Source organism: Falco cherrug, chromosome 7 (assembly GCF_023634085.1).
Source record: "Falco cherrug isolate bFalChe1 chromosome 7, bFalChe1.pri, whole genome shotgun sequence".
NCBI classification, from domain to species: Eukaryota; Metazoa; Chordata; class Aves; order Falconiformes; family Falconidae; genus Falco; species Falco cherrug.
Window position 1 is genome coordinate 5010917 of NC_073703.1, and position 23422 is coordinate 5034338.

The 23422-nt window shown below is 37.6% G+C and overlaps 1 protein-coding gene across 1 annotated transcript in view; it reads right to left on the reverse strand.

Annotated features, from left to right (window-relative positions):
- The window catches only part of IQCH (IQ motif containing H), a 72624-nt gene that overhangs the window by 32113 nt on the left and 17089 nt on the right, over window positions 1-23422 (reverse strand). The window contains exons 7-14 of the mRNA XM_055715128.1: window positions 22728-22856; window positions 21712-21926; window positions 19934-20485; window positions 19234-19300; window positions 13575-13658; window positions 11036-11211; window positions 6487-6759; window positions 4349-4540 (exon numbers count right to left, since the gene is read on the reverse strand). Coding sequence (XP_055571103.1) covers window positions 4349-4540; window positions 6487-6759; window positions 11036-11211; window positions 13575-13658; window positions 19234-19300; window positions 19934-20485; window positions 21712-21926; window positions 22728-22856 — 1688 coding nt within the window. The remainder of the gene's footprint in view (window positions 1-4348; window positions 4541-6486; window positions 6760-11035; window positions 11212-13574; window positions 13659-19233; window positions 19301-19933; window positions 20486-21711; window positions 21927-22727; window positions 22857-23422) is intronic.

Here is a 23422-nt window from a genome sequence, read left to right on the forward strand (position 1 = left end):
CTGCCCTAGAACAAGGCCGGTGGTGGCACAAGAGGCAAACAGAGTGGTGAAAATGGGAATGGGTAGCAGAAAGGAAAAAAACAGGGATAGGCAGCTTTGCTGTGTTCAAAGACTGTCAGAAATAGTGTGCCTGCAATGCCATGTTGCTAAAATTACATCTTTGGCAGTATTACGGTTGGGTTTCTTTTGACAAACATATGCTCTTTACTCCGAATTCCTTACTTCAGTAAAGAAACAAGATGTGGTATGTAATCTTCAGCTTTCTTACAGTGAATGTGACTCATTTAACCAGTAAACAATCTGCTCACCACTATTCCCGATTTTCAGATAATCACAAAATTTATCTATTATTTATTACAGGACTTTTGAAAGTTGACGAGAAAATTTTTATTTTAAAGGAACATCCAGCCTTTCACATAATTTTATCTCGGCCTTTGAAACTAATTTTCCAATAGCAATCAATGCAAAATCTTGCAGCCAGGTTCTGAATATTGCTTTATGCAACCCAGAGTGAAAGTTGGATTTGTCACCTTTTGAAAAGATTTTTATTTCCTTGTACACATTTTAGTGAATTAACCAAGATGCAGTCTATAAGGAAAAGAAACTGTGACAAAACACTGTGACACAACTGGAGGCAATAAGATTCAAACACTCTAACACTTAAAACAGTAGGCTGCCCAAATGCATTAAATAGCTTTTTTCTTCTACAACAGATATTTAATGGAGAGTTTTGAAATTGTTGTGTAGCTATGGCCAATTATAATGGCTTATTGAGAGAACATTGATGCTTTTTTCCTGTGCCTTGCTCTATTGTATTTTCAGCTCTTCTCTTCTTTACCCCCCACACTGATCCCTTTTTTTGTCTTCAGCTTGATCTTCGTTATCTTTAGGATTGCTGCTAGGTAAACTCATATCGTGTGGCTGGTCCTGGTGGTTAATTAAGAGTTGCAGTGTAATAAAAGATAATTTTAAAATTAATTTCACTAGTAATTTAATCTAGTGATTTAGATACTGTTTAGCATTCTACAGTTACACAAGAGGATGGGAACTCTGCATAGTGCTGTATTTTACATAAAAGGGGAAACTGTTAAAAGAAGAAAAATGGCAGCACTAGCAGAAAGGTGATGTTCACTTTCCTCTAAGAGGGAAGAGGGCTGCAAGTGTTCTGAGAATTTAAGGTGGCCATCTGAGTCTCAAGATTCGGAGTCAAAGGCCAGGAGGCATCACAGACTTTGACAGCCTGGTGTCTGTTCAAAAACCAACAAAAGGCACCAAATACACTTTGTAGACCACTTTTCCACCAACCTTCAGCTTGAATTGTGAGTGGGCATCTGAATGTCTTCAGGGTCACGAAAGCATGGCTGTGTAAGGTCTGCTTAGCCCCGAACCTTGTCTCTGACAGTGGTCACAAGTGGATGCCCAGGCACGTATGAAAACAGAGCAAACACTTCTATTCCCCAGATACTCTCCCAGCCTCCAACAATTTGCAGCTCTGAATCCCTCTTAAGCCAGAGACTCTGTCGGTGATGATTGTTAATAATTTTCTCTTCCATGAATTTATAAAGTCTCTCAGCAAGGCTTCATATAAGTATAGGTGAGATTTTCCAAAACCTGAAAAACTGAACTGCTGACTTCCAACTTCTTAGCACACTTTGGAAAACCACAGATTAACAAAGATTATGGATATCTTTCTCTAGATACTCCAAACAGTTTTTCACTTACTCTAACAGTAACAGAACCAGTCTTCCTGCTACGCATGGACTAACTGAAGCTTGAATTGGTACAGAAAATGGGGGCCAGATCCCAATATTCCTTTTCACACTGGAGAATGCCTCCACAAATGGCCTCACAATTGCCAAACGTGCACTTGTGGCGGCAGCACTTATCTTGACACTGAATATTGTTGGAATCTGGGTCTCACGATGAATTTTTTTTATACGCTGACAGACTTCAGCAGCGCACAGTAGGATGAGGGCCTTACAGAGCATACTCAGCATTGTTTGTGAATTCAACCCTTTATGCAGCTGCAAAATATTTTTTCAGGTAACTCAGATGTTGCATTTAAGTTAACAAGGTAAAATATATCGATAATCCTGTCCTGCACTTTTGTTTGCCCAACGTTGTATTTGAAATGAAGAATCTAAAATCAGTCTCATTTTTAGATGGAATAGATCTTTTTACACAGTTCAAACTCACAAACTACATTATTTTTAATCTGTTGCCTACTACATACCAACGAGGAAAATCTGGGTATCGTGTCGCAAACTACTATGCAAATGATGCTATTTGTAAGTATTACCATAATTTAGTGCTTACAGTCATATTCTCATTTCTAATAATTCTACCAGAATGGGGAGTCTTTTCACTGTACTCTTAGCCTGCAGGATAGTCTTTCATCAAGAAGCTGAATTTTTTAATAACCTGCCAGCATACGTTTTGTATGTGGCAGCCTATGCCGATGACACAATGTCTTCATTATCAAAAGAAACAGGTCTACATACTGTAATAGGACATTAAAGCATGCCTGTGCTCATAAACTAATGCTTTGATGTTTAAATGTGTATCATTACAATGGTATTCCTTAACAAAGGATGATTTTAATCCTCTGCTCTCAATGGCAATACTCATCGGAGGCTGCAATTCATTATATAAAAAAGGTCTCCTGTTCTACAAAAGAGGGCTAAACTCAGAAGGCAGAAAAAGTTGAACACATATATTCAAACAAGACATTCAAAATGGTGGCAAGTTTCACATTTTGCCAAAGCCCGCTAATACCAGTCTGGGTTTATGGAAGCTTCCTGCTGACTCTAGGAAATCAGATCAAATACATGATTTTTTGTATGTATTTTCCAACCGCCAACACATGTTTGTGTTTAAGGGCTTCTAACGGGTTGATTCCTGGTTGCGTCAAATCTCAACATAAATGCAGTATAAATGGGAAACCAAAAAAAGCCAGTTACTGTGATGTCCTTTATAAAGAGTCACTTAGCCATGAAAGAATGGAAAAGGCACAGGAATGCTAGTCCTAACTCTAGGTAACACCACTTATATAGGGAATTTATACCAGCAAAGAACTAGACTTGGTGAATCCTGTCTCCTGCCCCACTGACTCAGACGGTGGGAGCAGGATCTGGATATACTGTTGGCTTTATGTCCCAGAGAGCTGGGTGGCCCGGTAATGCTTCACTGGGGTGGCTCTCTGGTGCTCTGCTTTATACTGCTTGAGTTGCACAGAGTGAGGGATCTTCAGCAGATCAGAGAAATTAGCCCTTCAGCTTTGTATCATAAGCTCTATTCTATAATGTGGAATTATTTTGTAGTTGTCAAATGCAACAGAACTGTAATCAGCACAATTTGAAATTTTAATATACAATATAATTCAATCAAACAAAAATTTCAGACCAGTTTTGATTGAATTAAAAAAATCAAAAGAGCTATAATGAGTAGTTTATGTAAATTAAACCATTCTTTCTGGATACATTCCTTCTGGCTTTAAAACCATTACATTAGGAATGAATTTGGCACAATATACAGAAATATCAAATGCTTATTGAAATTAACACATTTAAATACCAATGAATATTTAAACTACAAATAGTTTTCTCAATGCCAGAACTAATGAAGTCTAGTTTCATATGGATTTTTCTGCAGTTGAAATGTATCATCTTTCAGCCTCTCAGTCACGTGGATTCTTAGGAATCTACTGCATGAGTTCATGCTATACTGTTTCCCTCAGTGAAGTATTTATAGGATCTCTCTCCTTACCTAAACACCCGCTGTAATGAAACACGCAGGACTTTAAATGATCTCGCAGACCTCAAGTGTTCTGTCGTATACAGTTGAAAATAGCTCACAGGTTTAAAAGCTATTAGTTAGGCAAAACATAAAAAAAAAACCCTTAGAAAACCAGATTAAGTAGTAATCTGTCTGTATGTAGTCCGCAACTGATTAGTAGTGTTCAACTAATTAGTCCAACACTTTGTTGCAATAATTCCAAGTTTCTGTGTAGATCTAAGGCTCTGCCACCTGTATGCTTTCATTTATACATGTCCTCACTTCAGATAAAAAAACCCTCTGTGTAAAATTTGCATGTTACTGCATATGAATGAAGTGTTATGACACCCAGCTTATTCCACAGTTGGAAGCCAGGCATTCATTTCTATTTTGGAATATTTAACTGTTTTATTTGAATTACTGTTACCTATTGCTTTGTACAAGCGAGTCTGGACTCTAATATCAACCTTACCAAAGTCTTACAATGAAAGCTCAGAGAAAAGATTTGCTGTGCCAAAGAACCCCAGTGGACTATCAAGAGGCCATGAAAACAAATTAAACAAATCACACTTACGTGTGCCCACTTCTTACTCCATATCTCAGGGCTGTGTCGCTGACGTTCCTTTTGAATCCAGTGGTAACATTTCAGGTGCGAAATAACGTCACAATAGGCAGTGCCATTTCCTCCAGACTCATTGTTCACTTTAAACAACCAACGCCGCACTTCCATATTGTCAATGATGAGCTGGCTGAGAACGCTAATCATCTGTGGAGCAATGACACAGAGATCTTTTGCACCGTGACAATATTAAATTGTTCCCCGATTTAGACTTCCAGTTCCCCAGTGCTTGGACTTGAAATTTATTTTCTAAATACTGCTGCTTTTTCTTAAAGATGCTTGAGTTGTTACCCTTATCTTGAATAAGGAGCGAAAGCACCCTTGAACATTTTTTGGTGGAGAACCTAGGGCCTCCATCCTGCACTTCAGTCCACAAGTACAGGCTACCAAACAGCAACTGAGCACCTTTGGTGGTCAGTGAAGCTGTATTCTGCAGAGAGAAATTTGCCTGTCCAGGCTTTTTTGTCTGATGAGAATCTTAGGCTTTGGATAATCACTACTGCTCAATAAATGTTTGTGACAGGGTAAAATGTGGGATGGGCTACACTATTTGCAAAATCTAAGAAATAATTGTGCCAGATTCTAACACCAGCCAAAACACCTGTGAAATTTTCCTACTGGAGAGTCCGTTGTATGGTTATAAATGAACGAAGGAGTTACCAGGCAGGCTTTATAAAAATGCTAATTATTTATTTGTGTATGTACACAGATTTAAATGGCTTTAAAATGCCTTTTGTCCAGCTGGTGTAGGATGCAATTAGCTTCTTCAAAACTGCAAATGCCTTTGAACCTGGTAAAAGTATTACCAGATCTTGTTGCATTGGCTAGAGCCTTCCACGTTTTCTGTGTAGTAAATTTGGGGACTTTCATTTCTTTTTTTAACGTTGACCTAAAGTACAATTACATGTGTGCTCCCGATGCTATTATTTGTGGCTTTTGAGAACTGCATAAATGCGTTTTTCTTGATGACCCCCCTACAGTAATGAAATGGATCAATAATATTGTAAGGACTGTACCAATCACAAAGAATTATGTTCTATCTTTAAGTGAAAACTGAATTGTGCTTTAACATAGCATCACCTTGCTTAGATTATTTAACCTAAAATGCCAATATCTCATACAAGCAAACAACAGAAGTAGAACTTCCATAACACTGTAGTATGAATCAAAAGTATTTGATGCACATAAATTATTTACAATAAATCAAACAGTTGTTTTTCAGATCATTGATCAAATATTTATTTCATCTACTATAGCAGTCACAATGTATTTGTATAGCTTAGATTGTTTTCAGTGTTAAGGATGATTAATAAAAAGCAAAGCAACGTGAAAAGCCTCTCTAAGAAGCAGGAATACCTACAAACCCTGACACTGATGATTTTCCTGTGTGAGATGTCGCACCACAATAAATATATTTTTTTACAAATCAGTGCAGATCATACTTAGACATATCATTGCAAACTGCAAAATCAGCTTATAGGTGAAATACTGAGGCACTGAATGCAAAAATAAATAGATATAAATCGAACACAGTACAGAAAACTTGTGCCTTGTGATTTTAGTTCAGTAATATTTTATTCTCTTCTTACTGGTCATGCTAACAAGATAGGTGAATTTAGCAATGTTAAGCTAGATACAAAGTAAAACTTCAGTTGCAGATAGGCTCATTGAACCTCAATTTGAATAGGCTGACTGCTTAAGTGGAAGAAATTCTCCCTTCATCAAATACTTCATTTTCCCAGAAACCCTTGTTCTATTTTTAGTCACTGGTAAAACTCCTGTTAATCTCACTGAGGCTGTGACTTCATCCATGCAGCAGCAACACAAACTGTTGGAAATAAGTGGCCAAACACCCTTATATCTTCTCAAGAAAGACCATGAAGAATACCAGAACAACCGTATTACTTCCTGACTAGGAAACAAATTGCATTTACTTAGATAGAGCCAAAAAAGAATGCAACATCACACATGATTTAATCAAACGCAGTTAAGGTTTCATTGAGAAGAGTCATTGCAATTGTGCAACATTTGCATTCTATCAGGTGAAACCAGGCACCTGCATGTTGACCCATCGCAGACCACATCCTGCTTACCTGTTCGTTGTTGTAGATGTCAGATTCTCCGGGAGGGGTTGGCACACAAGCATTGGCAAAAATTCGTTTACTTCCAGACTTGGTACTATAGAGGTGAGCCACTTCTGGCACGGAGCCTAATATAGGCACATTTAGCATGTCAGCCACCGCTAAATCATCTTTGTGGGGAACCCCTCCAACAATGTAGGCATTTCTGTTCTGGATAAGGATTTTTATTCTTTTGATTGTCTTGGGACTGTACTTCAGCTGAGTGGCTAGGCACATGTGATGCTTCTGTATAAAGATAACATTATTCTTGTTAAAAGGTGTTCTTTTCTATTCCATGAACCTAATTTATAATGTTGCACACAATAAATACATTATTAATAGCAGGCTGGGTTATGACCTATCCTGTAGCTTAGCAGTTTAAATTGATAAAAGCTGTTGGGGTGAGGCTCCATAATCGTGCACATCTTTAGTGTGTTGGAAATGGGCTCATTGGGAATAGAACTAATTACTACACATCTGTATTTATTTGATCCATGCGGAATTATCCTTCTGTCAGTCGGCAGAGAGGCTGGTGGCCTTTGGATAATAGTGATTCATCTCAGCAACACTTCTGGCATGGTTTAACTCTAAAGCTCCTAAAAATCAATACAAAAATGAAGAAAAAAACCCCTATAGCAGGGAATGTATTTCACCATACAGTTCAGCAGTATTTTAAGTGATTCTCTGAGAATAAACCACTTTGATTTACAAAACCTTTCACTGATCACATTAAATTACTGGGGATATACATTTCCATTACACAGTAGTTCTAGATAGCTACTGTAAACACAACTACAGAGTACTCAAAGAGAGTGTAGTAATTTTGTTGTTTAAGTACAAGGGTTTCAACTTTTTGGAAAGAATTTTTCTTCTAAAAAAGAAGATCTAATCCTGAACAAGCTGTTCATAACAGATACTATAACCTCTAAATTTAAACTGAAAATATTAGTCATGGAGGTGAAACCTCAAAAATATTTTCTACAATGTATCCTATGCACGGCCTGCAGATAACCCAATTATCTTTCCAAAGACAGAGAGGTGCACTGAGGCTGAGACAGATAGGCAGAGACATCATGCAGAAATAGTACAAGAGACATCAACCACAACAGATTGCCATAAACAATTCATAATCGTAACAAGAAGAAAATCCTCTTCATATGGAGCTTTTGTCTAATTTAGGCACCAGTCAGGAAAGTATTCCTTTTTGGGATCACACAAATACTGGATTTGCTAGGGATTTCCAGGACTGTAGGACCCAGAATATTTTCCTTCAAAATCCTGGATGCTCCTCCATAGGGACTGAAATATAAATCCTGATTCCACTACTTGGATGGGGACGATGGTGGGAAAGGAGACAGGGAGGCCTACGGAAATGGACGAAAGGAATCCCCTTTTGTCAATTCCTTGGTGCTTTCTCATACCAAACATGCAGCTGCAAAAAGTGCCCAAGTATCTCTGTAAAGGAGTCAGACATACTGCAAGGACAATGGGAACGTAAGTCAGAAATGAGATGCTTTTCACAGTTCTAGTAGGAAAAAGTGAGTCACAGAAGTATGAGGGCAAAAAGAACAACAAATAAGTTTTCTGGAGTCTTTTTCCTTCCATCGGTTTTAAAACTGAGACTCAATGTTCTGATTCATTTGTTTCCTTTCTCCTGAGCACTGGTATAAAAGCAGGGAGATGGCCCATTCTGTTGGTCTTGTGGCAGAGTTCTGCAGTGTAGAGAACAGGATCAATTTCCAGCCCCGGTCACTTGCTCCCTGGGGCCACAAGTGGTGATGTAGGGATGAGATTTGCTTTGTCTCTCTCAATAATGGATTTTACAGTTAATTAAGGAGTGCAGGAAACAGGTTGTAAAGTCTAGTTCATTCCTGCTTTAAGAGTGGTATAGCTGCCATGATATACAGTAGTGCAAGTGAAAGCAGGAAAACCAAGGAATCCTCTGAATTTGAGCGCAGCGTGCATAGAGTAGTGGTTAGGAGGTTAACCAAAGGGCTAAGTCTTGCTTCTCAAGCCTGTTGATTTTTGGTTTTGTCTTTAAACTTCTCAAGATCAGAGAAGCTGACCTTGGCATCAGCTTTACCACAATGAGCAAAGCCACCACCACGCTGTTTTGATATGATATTTGATATGTAACCCTTGGTTAGAAGTGTTTTCACACTGCACGTGGATGCACCAAGTCACAAGAGGTCATTCTAATAGCTAGCAAATGCCTAAGGATGACAGTATATGGACAACTTTTTCCTCAGTCTCTCTCTGCCTCTCCCCTCTGCAGATGCCAAAGGGCACACAGCTATCTGTGATTGGGTGTCTTTTCTACAGCTATTCCTTACATCCAGTTCCATCAAAATAGCTAGGAAACTGGGCAAGGCCGATTTGTGCTTCTAGAACTGCTAAAAGGAGCCTGCTAAGGTGGCCTTTAAGCCACACTTTCATGTACTGGGAATAAATTTAGGTACATTAGGTACAACAAAAGCTTTTTATTAAATAACCCAGAAGAAAGATCCTTAAAGAACCTGTAAAGCTCTAACCCTTACCCAGACAAAATGACAGCTAAACCCATGGTCACTGAAGCCAATGGATGACTATGGTCAGTTATGAGTACAGATTCCTCTCCACAAAAAAAGATACACTTCTTGGGCACATCAGTTAATAGACGGTAAAGAATACACGCTTAATGAAAAGAAGGTAGTTTTGAGGATTCTGCATATAAACGGGTGCACCACACTGAACAAGGGTGTACCTCAGCCTGGTATCACGTAACACCTGCGATGGCCCATTCTCTCTGATGGCACCTGGCACCGATATATGCTCCTCAGCACTCTACAGCTGCGGGAGCGGCACAATCCATAGCGCAGAAGAACCATGTAGCCCTTGAAACTAAGGTTAGGCTCCCTACATCACAGCATGTAACTTTCCCCAGTAAATCATAGCTGTGTAATATATTTTCAGAAAGCTGTTTGCTCTTCACCTCAAAAAAACCATTATTTGGAATATTTCAGTAGAAATTGGAAGAGTGAAGGCTATACGCAAGAGATGGATGCCTAAAAACAACCTGCTTTTTTTTTTTTTTTCTTACAGTGAAACTACTTCAGCCAAATCAGTATGACCAAAATTGTCCACAAAGTATATTTTCCATTCCTGTACAACCTGTCCATGTTTAGCGTTCATCTTGTATCCATAGTATGATGTGGTTTAGGTGATATTTGTAGCATGGTTCATGTAGAATGCTTCTTAAAGCTTCCAATATTTGGTAGTTAGTACTGGAAAAATAACCCAGTATCCAGCTACAGCTGTCAAAGTGCAATTTAAAAAGAAAAAATATATTACTGGTATTTATCAAGGATTTACCATCCCAATAATTCTACTTTACAAGGTTAAGACCCAGCACAGGCAGTTGTGATTCTTGCAGGTTTCCAGTACTCGGATAAAAGGACAATACTAAAGAAAAGCCAGCTCCTAAAAACACAAATATAGTCTTGATGCTTTTCTCCAGTTTCAGAGAAAACAGAACACATTCATACCTACAGAATTCATTTTAACTAGGGCCAAACTCCTAGAGACAGCTGTGACTCAGGGGTCCTTCCCTATACAGCAAAAGAGCTAAGCACTCTTCTTGCATTAGCTATTTTCAGACTATTTCAACAGAAAAGGATTCACACACGTACACAAGAGTAGTTCTACAGTAGCATACTGTTCAGCAACACATCTGAAAACTCACACTTAAGGAATATAAAAAGTTTCTTTACCTTCTGAAGCCATCAGTTTCAATCAGTCTACAGTAAAACAAATACTTGCTTAACAAAATAACTAGAAGATTGTTATTAATATATATCAAAATTAGGAGGAGGGCTTCAGGAATAAACCCTAGGGATATAAAGACACCACAAAGATTCATAAAAATCAAATCTCAGCTAAGACACTGTGGACTTAATATTTACAATATAAAACTAGTCTCCACTGCATAGAGTCTTCACCACACTGCAGTATTCTCAGAAACACTGTGCGTAGTGTACGTTAATTAAGGTCTCCTTTTAGACCATGTTTTAGCACATAGATTTAAAACTGATGACAAGTTTGGAGCTAATATTTCTGTATTACCTAACCCAAGTCGTTTTAAGTTATGTTTTTTAAGAATTTCTGCATTGGATTTAATTGCAAGAAACACTACAAACACATGAATGATTGAATGCTGGGCTACCAGGAGATAAAAGTTTGAGTAATAAGAGCGGTTTATCGCTATGATTTGCTTAGAGATATAAATCTATCACATTCTCAGTCCCAAGCATATAGTAAGAAGGGGCGGTGGTCTGCAAACAGCCAATATAGGACTCTCTCAACTAAGTCTATAAAGCTAAACCAGGATATTTATTTCCAATGCTCTAACTAGTAGTCTAATCAGTAAAGCCCTTAAACTTGCAATAATATTTCACTGATGTGTACCAGAGCGTTACAAGTTATAAAATTTCCAATTTAATTTTACTGCATCCCTCAAGCTGTAGTAATTAGAAGACAAACTCACAGGGAAGCTGTTTATAGCTTCAGGGGTGAGAATTTTGAACCTGTCCTGCAGGTCACCCATGTCCTCAGGGTTCCCAGATCTAACAGCTGCCTGCAGACCCAGGAGTTTATTGTAATACTGCAGTAACTCCTCACTCAGATGAAGGGGGCAGATGTAGATGACGTCCACATTGGCATCTAAAACAAAGGGGCACAATGTTCATTACAGGAAGAAAGGTGAACTCCATTCAGAACAGCAATCTGATAATTCCTGATCGTTTGCAAACAAACAGCTTCCCTAAAAGACCACTGGAAATAAAACTGAGATCTGTAATTCCCAAATCTTAGCTGTTTAACCGATTTTCCTGTGCTTCAGCATTTCTCTGAAGACAGGTCAGCAACCCAAAGAAATAGCTAGTTTTTGAAATTCAATCGGCAGCACATATCGGGGACAGAATTTTGAAAGTGTTGCAGGGGGATTTAAATGCGCGACTCACATTAACATCAATGGGAATTGTGCACTGCTTTAAAAATATATCCCATTAACTTCAGTAAATTATAAAACTGAGCTATTAAGTTTAGAAAGCTGATGAAATCGCAATTTCATATGCTGCCTGGATTTTGCATGGCCTGTTCCTGTTCTTGTCCTGTCCACAACAAAGCACACGGTAGGATACCATTAATAACTATTGCTGAGCATGCGAGTGTGCAGATTAGCTAGTTAAACACCACAGTGTGAAAATCTGTTTTTCTGCATGTAAAACAACTTGGGCTAAAAGACAGTGTGTACACAAACACTTCGAGGTGAGAAAGTGAAAGCCTTTAATATACACTGTTTTGGAAAATTTTAACTACTCTGCTCTTCGAAAATATTAATGTTAATAGATGAGCTAATGAATTAATGGGCCTTGCAACATCAATAGAACACGCTGCCAAAAAGCACTCCTAGATTTGGATCCAGCTCCTGCTGAAATCAGTAGGAAGTCTTTCATTGTCTTTACTGGGCACAGGAACAAGAGCCTGGAAAGTGCCAGTGACAACTGCTATTACATGTGAATGAATCAGAAGCAAAGCAATTATTGGACTAAGGAAACCCGGAGACTAATGTTCTAAAGGAATAAGATACCCCATTCATTCTGTTTGTTTTGCCATACTGCAGCAGGCAAACAGCCCGCATTAAAAATGTACGGCCAGAATCTCAACTGAAGCATTAAAGTAGTACAGTATCCAACAATCAGCCCTGTATCTGAAACGTCCACACAGCCTTTCTATAATGCAGTTCATTACCATATCACTTCTTAAAATGATTAAAAGGAGTAGAACTGTTAGTCAATACTCTATTGCTTTTAGGCATTTACTCAGACTTGCAAAGCAAGCCTGAAAATTTACCAGCTAGGGTACAAAAAGACTACTTGCCAGTCTCGGCTGTAATGCTGAATGGACTGCACTGTCAAAAATTGACAAGCTCAAGTGAATTTGTTGAATAAAATGTGGCAACACATTTTACTACTCTTAGCATTGCCCTGTAAAGAGATATACAAGTCTCCTTTGGGCACGGTGGGGCTTCAGAGACAGATTAACTCACAGGAGGTCACAACAAGCAAGGAAATCCTCTGGTATTCTAAAGAAATAGAAAACTAACGTGGTAAGTATCAATGCTCTTCTGCCAGGCACAGGTAAAGCATCTCCTCTAGTTAATAATGTATTAATATTTAACTAGTTTGTATTTTACTCATAGTCTATCTTACATTTTTGCAGTAGAACCAGTTCTCATGTTCACAGATTTTAAAGTGAGAAGGAATGCCTGTTTAATGTGCTGCCTTTGTACCTTTAAGTTTCTAATTATCATTTTACAGACCCAAAACACCCCCATGTTAAAAAAATTAAAAAATAAAACTGTACAGTGGAAAAACAATATTAGTGCCTAGATAATATATAAAGGCAATTACATTATTATTTTAGGCAACTGTAAATTTCTGGATCTAATATATTTTTGTTACAAACTTACTAAATGGCATTTATAAAATAATAATGATACTGAAATATACATGAATCATGTAAAGTATGTCATTCCAGGGAGCCAATGAAGTTGGTCACTGACAAATAATATTATTCGCTGCTTTGCTTAAAAGAGGACTGTCATTCCAGGAAAAACTTTTAAATGCATGTCTTTTGCCTCATTTGCTAATTAAAAAAAAATGGTTTAAATAAGGTGTTGCTCTTTTCTAGCACATCTTTCTCTCCATATGAGCCTGGATGAACACTAGCAGAATTAGCTACCTAATTTTGTAGAACACTAAACACTTTTGATCATTTGTGGTGCTCAGCATGCCACAGGATGAGGCTGCTTTACTTTACCACAGAGTCAGAAAGAATCACCATGTTCTTCTTAATACCTTGGACAGGAGAAAATGCCACAGCAGATAAATTACTTCTGAGTTTATATGTTCTCTGTATTTAACATTAATACAAAAAGAAAGTCCTCACTGGTCATTTTCTTTTATTCACAACTACGGGCAAATAACGATCAAAAAATAGGCAGCCAACAGCTCATAACATACCCAGTATGTCACACAGCCTTCCCATCTGCATGTTCTGTTGGAGAGCAAGATCAGGAATATGCTCACGGGTGCACTGGGAATATCCTGGAAAACAGGGAAAGCCCTCACAAACTGTATTCAGAAAACCCCTGGTACATATTTGAAAGAAATTAGACTTTTGGGTTAAAAGAAGCTGTAATAAAAGTATTAAAAACCCTCAAACATGGTATAACACTAATTGCATCATCTTTATGAATTTACTTTTATTAGTCAACTGATGCAACACCGTGTTTTCATGTCATGAGATTTTAAATACAGACCTACATGGTACAGACCTAATAGAGCTTTATAATTAAAACATGCAGACTATTTTGTTTGAATCTTCTATGTTTCTGGATCTTTTTTAAACACCAAAAAAACCTGACACCATCATTAAGCAAGAATCCTGGTACATTTTGTTCTTCACACAGATAAAAGGCAACAAAACCACTTCATTAAGGAGACGTCTGGGTGATATCTGATCGCTTTGTTGCAGGGGATGAATGAGTGGCGGCCTGCCTGAGCTTGGATTATCTATTTGGAGCTCACACTTCCAACTGACTGCATACTTGCATTCAAAAAGACTGCAGTAAATGACATAACCACTGTAACTATAATCTCTAATCCTGTAATTTCGAAGTTCAGCTAATTCTAAATTAATTGGTGCGCATACACAAACACACACCACCACAAAACGTGAGTTGCTAGTTGCAATAGCTGTGATTGAATCAATACGGAAGTTAAGCCTCACATTCAGTGTTCAGCATAAAATCTTGACCAATCTGCTACCAAGATCCTTGCATTTCCATGTATCTGCACATCAGCAATCATCTGAAACTCATGAAAAACTTACTTTGACTAAAATCTGCTTAGTATTTCAGTGCTTTCATTTTGAAAGACGGCAATAATGGATCTTCCAAGCAAATTACAAGGACAATTATTACAAGTAATCAGGATTCTAAGGGACTGTGGCAATGACATGTTGCACACAGGAGAGCAGAACATAATAAAATACAGAAAAATGGAAATCACCAGTTCCACTTTTAGTAATTTTTTGTGAAACTTACATATTGTAGTTAGCACAATGGTACCATGCACCTGCAGAACTATATCAAGGTAAAAGATACTGATTTTTTTTTTGCCACTCTAATATTAAGCTACAGTAATTCAAAAAAGCTTGCTCTGATCCCTTATACTTCAGTCTCAAGGCTTCATTTTGTTGTCTCAGGTGGGGACCAATTTTAAGCCACTAACAATGCTGCCTAACAAGCTCAAAACATTTAAATTTCAAATGTAGAAAGTAGCCAGTATCCCTACACTAAACTGTCCTCTTGAAAACACATTTGTTTTTAAGAACGGAATCTGGGCAGAAAAATAACATGCAACTACTGCTTGGAAAAACAGTAATTATTTGAAAGGATAAGAGTTAAACTAGCAATTGAACAAACAAAACTTGCATGTTGCTATGGTTCTGCAGATACACTATAGCATTACACCAACTACCACATGTGCTTTTCTTAGATAGGTTAATAAAACATTAGTTCACTATATATTAGCTCCCATTGACATGACCTCGTTAGATTTAATGAGAGGAATATCCACTCCTTGCGAATCACTCAGCTTCCAATGGACATTATGAACCACGTTAATCCTCACACCTGCTACATTTTGAATGCTCTGTACTTTCCTGGCGTCATCTGACAACGCTTACTGAAGGCAGGGGCTTAATATTCCTTTCCCTGCAGTTTAAACAAACTTCAACCCAAATGAATGACATATACTGCGATCATAGTCTGCATGTTCCAGCACAACTATAACCTGTGCCATCATTTCTGGTTTGTTATGTGCAGCTGGTTTATGTATCACTAACATTTTGTGCTACAGCGTTTGGTCTCAAATGCATGCCACATTTCCGATACATTTGCATTTGCCAGAAGCCAAAGCTCCGATTTTGATTCAAAGAACCACTACTTCAGTTGATCTATACCTGCAATCTGGGTAAGTTAAACTCCAAATGGTGTCTGAAAACAGCGATGGTAACAAAAGCCAGACATGGCAGAGTGCTTGAGTACGGGGTTGTTCATTTGCACAAGGCATCAGTGCACCATGGCAGCCTGCTGGTGGGGCTGGTCTGCAGGAGGGTTGACCTTGGGAAGCAAGAACTGAAAAATTTCAATTTCTCAGTTCAGAGGCACTGAAAGGACACTGAGGGCCTTCTTCCTTCACTTGAAGTTTTACAGTAGTGTATGTGCAACAACTTCAGTGCAATGCTCCCAATTTGCACAGAGGGAAGTGTAGGGAGAGTTATAGAAGTACTAAAATAAGAGGTATATGAATAAATGGTAAAGGGCCTGCTTTCACCTCCCTTTTCAAACTCAGCTATGACCTAATGCCCTTTAGATGCCATTTTCTTAATAAATTTCGCTCATCTCAAAGTGTCCTCTCAACAAAGAATCTGCAATGCTTTCAAACTTGCCTTTGAAAAAAGAAGCGGCAGTACAGAGTACAGGGAGACACGACGTGACAGTTTAAGTAACCACGGGGTGATGTCTGAAGGGGAAAGAGGAAAGAGCTATCTAGGATTCAGCCACCTTGTGCTTCCCAGTGCTTGGGACAGGTCTAATAAATAATAGTTAAATTTCTTACTATACTTGGCACATCTACTGTTGAGCTGAAACTGCTTTTAAAAAGGATTCATGTATCACACAAGAGGAAGTTTTGATACATATACAGTAGGTCATATAGGGTGACAAATTTTATTTATTGTACATTTAACTATTTGGGTAGAAAGATGGGGCAATCGTTTCAAAGTAGCTGAATTAAAAAAAGGAACAGGATTTGAATCCCAAATACTGCAGAAGTGTATTCATCCATTAGAGTGTGGGAGTAAACCTGATTAAAAAGTTCAAATTCATTTTTCCTTATACTAGCTCATAAAAATGCTAAACAATCTTTAAACAATTGAATCTACTTTCTTTTTTTAGCTATGGTAGAAATCCAAAGGTTTTGTTTTGGTGAAATAAATGGAAACATTTATTTTGCAGCAGTATAATTTAAGCCCTTCACTATCCCTTTTTCTGGGTTATTTCCAGAAACTTTACATGAATCTGAAACTGCTGTGAAAATGAAGACTGCTGAGAAATTCACAGTTATGGACCATATCCATTTACTGGAATTCCACTTGCATGGGAAGAAAAAGCAGACTCATTTGCCCTAAAAGCTGAAGTCAAGGAAATGTGAGTAGAAAATTTCAGGCTCTATTTTAGATTTACAAAACCGAATAGAAAAACCACTATCAGCATATCAAACTACTTCTCTGCCTTGGTGTTTATGTGCTCTGTCCCAGTTCTTGTCATTTAGAAGCATTTTTATGATTACCCAGACTCAGGCCTTAAAAACCAAATCCTGCTGTAATCAGCTGTCCTTTTGTCCTCTTAGACCGAAACAACATGTTCCTGGTTTAAATTGTCCAGTTTCCTGCCCAAATAGACTTCTTAATTATAACATTCCATAAGGCTAAAGAAAAGGTGGCAAAATATTTCAGGGTATTTAACAGTTCTTTTTCCAATCAAATATGACAAGACATGGCAGATCAAAAGCATAACTGGAAAAGGCCTGAGAAGAAACTACACAAATGTTACTAGCTGGAAGTGTTCCAGTAATGAGCCCAAAATTTTACAAATTTTTTTAAAGGTCAAATATGTAGGAGCAGAACAATTAAATATTTTAAATTATTTCTATTCTTATATTTTAAAGATTTTTAGTTTACAGACTTTATGTTTTTATCTTTTCAAATTTTAAATGTAAGCTGTTCTTAAAGTGATATAAAACCAAATTTGGTCAATTTCTTCGACATTTTATGTTGCTGTTTCTCAAAATCAGTTCAACCTTAACATGTCAAAAGAAAAAAATGCCATATATTTACATTACATTTTAATAAGCTAAATGCTTATCATTATTTAACTCATGTAAAAACCCTATGGAACTCTACTAAACCTCTTGATATAGCCGACGCATTTAATAACAACAAGCATGAATAATTTTTTCAAACAGCACTTTCAAATCCCTCTTTTGGAGGGCATAAAATACTGTTTTCCATGCCCTACTTAAATAGGTATCCTAATTTTCTAAGAAAACATCTGCACTCAAATTATCTTTACTACTTACTTCCTCATTAAGGGAAAATTTCCACTTGAATACTGCAGCCTCCAATGCATGCATATACAAAATCCTGTATTTACAGCAGAAGGTTGCACAAAGCATGTTACAGTATTGGGGCCTGGGCTCCAGGTGAAGTGTTAAATGAAGTGGAATTTCACTAGAATTTTAGAATTCACTTAAGTTGAAATAATTTTAAGAACTTCTATTAATTCCACTGCATGCTACAAATCCATCAGAGGAACAAGGACATAATTAATTTTTTTGTTAGTTTGTATTAAAAACATCTCAGTGTAATCAAAACAACTTTGAATGCACCTGTTGTGCAATGACTCTGTTAACTTTTGAATGCACACACCTAATTAATATTTGCTTTTTCCTGCACAAATGCTCTCCTTCACATCTTCAACCAGTTTAGAACAGTGGAATGTATAAATTATTTTTAAACGATCCTGCTTTAAAGTAGAATTCAGTCACATGATTTAACGTAGCATATCCACATGAGACTTTTAAGACAGAGGTGTAATTAAACTCAGTTGTTCATCAAACATATTTATGTTAAACAGTCAGCAGAATCATGAAATGAAAGGCTATCTGGGCTCCAAAATTGAGAACTTAAAACTTATTTACAGTCTTCATTAATTCAGGTCTTAACCAAGTCACTTTATGAAATCCTGAATCTCTCAGGTCAATTAATTTGCTATGTAAGTACAAATTATAAATCAAGTTACAAGCATTTTGACAGGATTTCATGCTTTAAGAGATTATCAGTGCATTTTAGAAATTCCCAGGAAATCATATTCTGTAATTTCTGAACACCTACACCGCCATTGCATTGCAGAAAACAGCTTTTAAGCTCCCCAATTCATAAATGTAATTAAATAATTACATTAGTACTAATTAACATGAAACTGCAGATTATTTAAGCGCAAAAACCACTATTCAACTTCTTAATTATTCTTGTTCACACAGCATTTCCTTTTGCTCAGGCGCCCTAGGTGCAAATAAAGCATCCCATCTGCTCGTAATTAGAACTAAATAATTTCAGAGAATGTAGCTTATCATTTTGACTGCACATTTGATTAAAAACAGTGTACAAGCAATATCCTGGCTTATTGCTGTAACAGCAACAACACACACAGGCCCATGTTTTCCTATCATTAAAGAAGACTGAAAACATTATCTGTTATTTCAGGGGGAAAAATACAACTTTTTAGTTCATTTCATACAGATGAAAGCAAATTACAGCAAATCACCTCTCCACTGAATAGCGGCCCCCACATAATGACTTTATTTGCTTAATCCCCAAATTAAACGCCGTTTCGAGCGAAGGCCCTGTGTTATTACTCTCATCATGTCGAGAACATTTTCCTGCCGAGACCAATTTGAATAAAACAAGGGGCCTTCCTTGAACTCAATCAAGGAGTCATAATGTGGTGGGTAATAGAGGTTGCTGATAGATTTGCAGGCAAAAGTGTTATACCTAATGATGGGATATGGATAATAGTCCTCCTGGAGGTCCTGATGCGATTCCAGTTGGCTGCCAGATGCTAAAAATCAAGAAGAGCATTGATCAGTGACAGGAAGCTGTAGTGGATTCATCTAGTCAAACTTCAGCTGTTTTTCCACTGTACAGTTAAGCCAGGCATAAATTATATTAATTGATTTAATTACATACTTAAAACATCTTCCCCAATTAATTTAATTAGGTGGCTACATGAAGCTACTGGCAGGGGAAGATTAGAGGCTGCTCACTTAATTAACAGAATATGAATGAAAAAAAAAAGAAAGCAAACATAAATGAAATTGTGAGCACTAATTAAGAGGCTGTCTGCAAACTTAAATACTTTCTGACAAAGTGGTGACAGGAATGTAGACAAGAGAGGGATTTTTTTTTCTGCAAATTAAGTGCCACAAGGTATATATAAGGAACTAAGGTAATGCAGTTAAAACATTGATTTTCTGACAGAACTACTGAACTCAAAGTGAAGGGACATTTTCCATAGAAACACTGCAACAGATTTTGCAGCCACAAAGGCTGAATTGCTGATGAAAGATGAAATATGATACTTGGACAAGTGAACGGTTAAAGGGGGAAAAAATGGAAACAGCTTATTGCAATCACTGAAGCAAGAGATGTTTAGAAAAGAAGTGCTGCCGTAACAGCTGGTAGCACTGCACACCTTGGCCCTGATGTAAAAATTCTCCAGGTGTCTCTGACGTGATTCCTTCAGGGTCTTTTTCACACGTGCCATGTGATTACGCAAGAGCCAAGAAACCGCGATCACACCTGATGCCCACTGCTGCTGCCTGAAATGGACGTAGGCTTTTCTGGCCTGATAACATCGCCACGTTGCTTGGATCTTTGTAGCGGCCATTTCAGTACCCCCTTGGCCTTTGTACCTTTGGCCAGGTCGATTTAAGATCTTTTCCACAGTTGATTGATTCTTTATCACTGACAGAATGTCACTTTTGGTAGGATTCTCGTTAAGCTCAAAGTCTGATGCGACTTCCACCAACTTTTTACAGTTTATTGTAGCCAATGGCACATCATAGTCCTTAAGAAGCTTTTCTGTACATTCCAAAAAAAAGATAATGCTCCCCCAAGATAAACAATAATGTTGCTTGAATGCCAGAAATCCTGCAGCTTTCCGGTCTATCGTGCCATGGTAAACAGCAATGTCGCAATCAAAGCACAGATCCTGTAAGGACTGATGTGGAAACATTTGTGGGGGCTGTGGGAAAAGAACAGCCACAGATTAAGAGTAATTGCCACTGGTCATAAATGAGTGGTCAAGACATGATACTGTATTACTGTTTATTACTTTAACTGTGGGAATTTATGCATCTGAAATACTAGTACTGATTTACACATCATAACCACAGTCTAGCCCAGCTTTACACTGTAAAACCCATTGCCACATAAAGGCCTCAGACGTCACGCAAGATTATGAGCATTTTTAAGGAAATACATTAATTGCACAGAGGAACTACACTTGATTTACTGAATATAAAAATTTAGTTCTACAGTTATTCATTGGACTACAATCAGAAAGTAACTGCAATGGCATTCTTCCACTGAGACTGCCTCCATCTACTCCAGAAAACAGGTATCATCCTGCCATATAAGTGAAAATAGGGTAAAACTCAGAATAAAGTGTTCCTCCCTCTTAACAGAATTCCAGATCTACTGGCAACTTTAGCCAGCAGCTCATTTGCTCTATTTGCAAACTGGTTTTAGGTAATTATTTTTATTTATGTAACTCACTGATCTCCATTTCTCAAGTTTGCTTTATTTTGATTTTAGATCTCCTCAATAACACAAAAGTCAAAAAGTCTGGAAATATCAAGCAAAACTCCAGACAGTTTGCTGTGGAACACAATAATTAGCGATAAAAAAAAGTCCTTTTTGCATGGGGATCAAGAACAATCAGCAAGCATTAAGCAGTCAAGGTCAAACTCCCCTATAGTCTTCTGTAAATATAAAGGGAAACACTACATTTGCTTAACTGCAGTGAGGGAGATTTAGATGAGACATTAAAAAACTCTTTTATAACAGTAAAGATAGTTAGTTAAGCACTGGAACAGATGGCCCAGGGAGACTGTGGAGTTGCTATCACCAAAAGTTTTCAGAACAGGTTAGAAAAACATCTGTCTGCAATATTACAGGTACAGGTAATTCTGCCTGGAGGTCTAGATAACCTCATAACATCCTTTCTAGACTTATTTTCTAAGTTTCTGTGAAAAAAACCCAGACAAATTTAGGTAGAAGACCTGCAACAGTAGAAACTGGCAACATAAAAAGTATTTCCTATTACACCTCAATATTTACTATTTACTGGATTTGGTTCAAACCCTCCTGTACCAATTCAGTGATTTACAGTCACTTCATAAACCATCTCTGGTGAAGACAGTATTAAAAACATGAACAAACCCCTTATTATCCTCACTGTCTAAATACCTGTGTCTGAGAAGGAATCTGCAGCTCAGATTCCAGCTGTTGAGCTGAATACATCCACACCGGTTTTGAATTCCTTGCTGAAACCATGAAGCTGCTGGATGGAAGTGGTGCAATGTTACCTTTACTAGAGGAAGATGTGCCATAAATTGCTTCCTTTGAGTTTGCAAACATGCTGGTGTTTGTATTCTCAGGGTCCACCCTACTACTAATCTCTCCTGTACCAAAGAAAAAAAAATGATCACAGGTTTCATTGTTAGAAGTGCAAGAATGGCATCAAATTGATACTTTACCACCTACCATTAGGTACTGGCACGCCCCAGTTTGCTCTCATGTCCAAGTAGGTTGCAATTTTCAGTTTTAATCTATGATGTTCTAAAGTTTGTAATATGCCAGCCAACGGCATAACCAGGATAACAATGTCAAAATATCAGCACTTATACTCTAGGCTATTCCATATATAATTCTAGTTTTCAACCTCCCCTTTTCATTAGAACTTTCAAGTTTATGGGATTGTTACTGAGTCCGCTGCTCAAGTTGCTTATGTTCTTCTCCATACTGACCTCACATGTCAGAAGCAGCTGTAGCAACAACAGTTTGGACTACCCTTTGTTCAGAATCCCATTGCCCAGAGTATATTCACTTACTAGGAGTTATTCATTAATCACACTGGCAAAACAGTTGCTTGATGAGCTGTTGTAAATCATGTAAGTCACAGCTTTACACTACCACCAATTGTCATAGCTTCAGACTCAGGCACTTAGAATTTGAAACACACAGGTGGGAGCGTACCAGGATTTCAGAAATGAACAGGGACCAAATCCTCACAGGGCTTAAGAAATCTGATTCCCATTCAGCTGTAAGACACAGGATGCTCATATACATCTTTATGCACTTAGTATTCTTAAGAATTTGAGTGAATGCTCATTAGACAGCTGTTTCCTTGTAAGATAAAACAAGGGGCCTGAAAGTGAAGTTGGAGGTGCAGTTGATGGTTGTTATTAACCCTTTGTACTCACCTACAACTGATTTCTTGTGCTGCCTGTGAAATTCACGGAAAGGTGCCACTTTGGATAAAACAGGAGGTGTCTGGAGAGTTATCTTTGCTGCTGGAGGGATGAGTCTTGGTTCAGTTAGGCTCAGAATACCTACAAAAAGATAACATTACTCTACAATTCATATATATTCCAGCTATGAAAGAAAAAAATTAGTAGCAATAAAGAAAGAATTAAACAAAGACAGACCCAACTTCTCCCAACTCTAAATCAAAACTAGAAAAGCAGCAGTCATCTTTTATTGAAAGATTTGCATCTTTCAATATTTTACCTTCAAGGAAGGTGAACTTTGCCTATAAAAATTGACAACTACATGAAAGATACTGTAATGGTTCTGATTCTGAGAAGGAATTATATGCTTGTACCATGGCAATTTAATATGTAGAATGGAGGAGAATACACTTTTGTAAACCACAATGTAATCATGAGTATGGGCTCATTGCTAAAATAGTCCAAGTGCAGACATAGTTAAAAGTGAATGATTAATAACCAGACATTAATCATGACAGTTTATTTTGACCATGGTATTTAGTCATACAAGAACCCTCCATTGCACACTGTTCTTTCCAGCAGCAGCTGAACTCTGTGAATTACAAGATAACTAACTCGGGGAGGAATGTTCAACATAACATATGCTATGTCTTAAGTTAGCTACCACA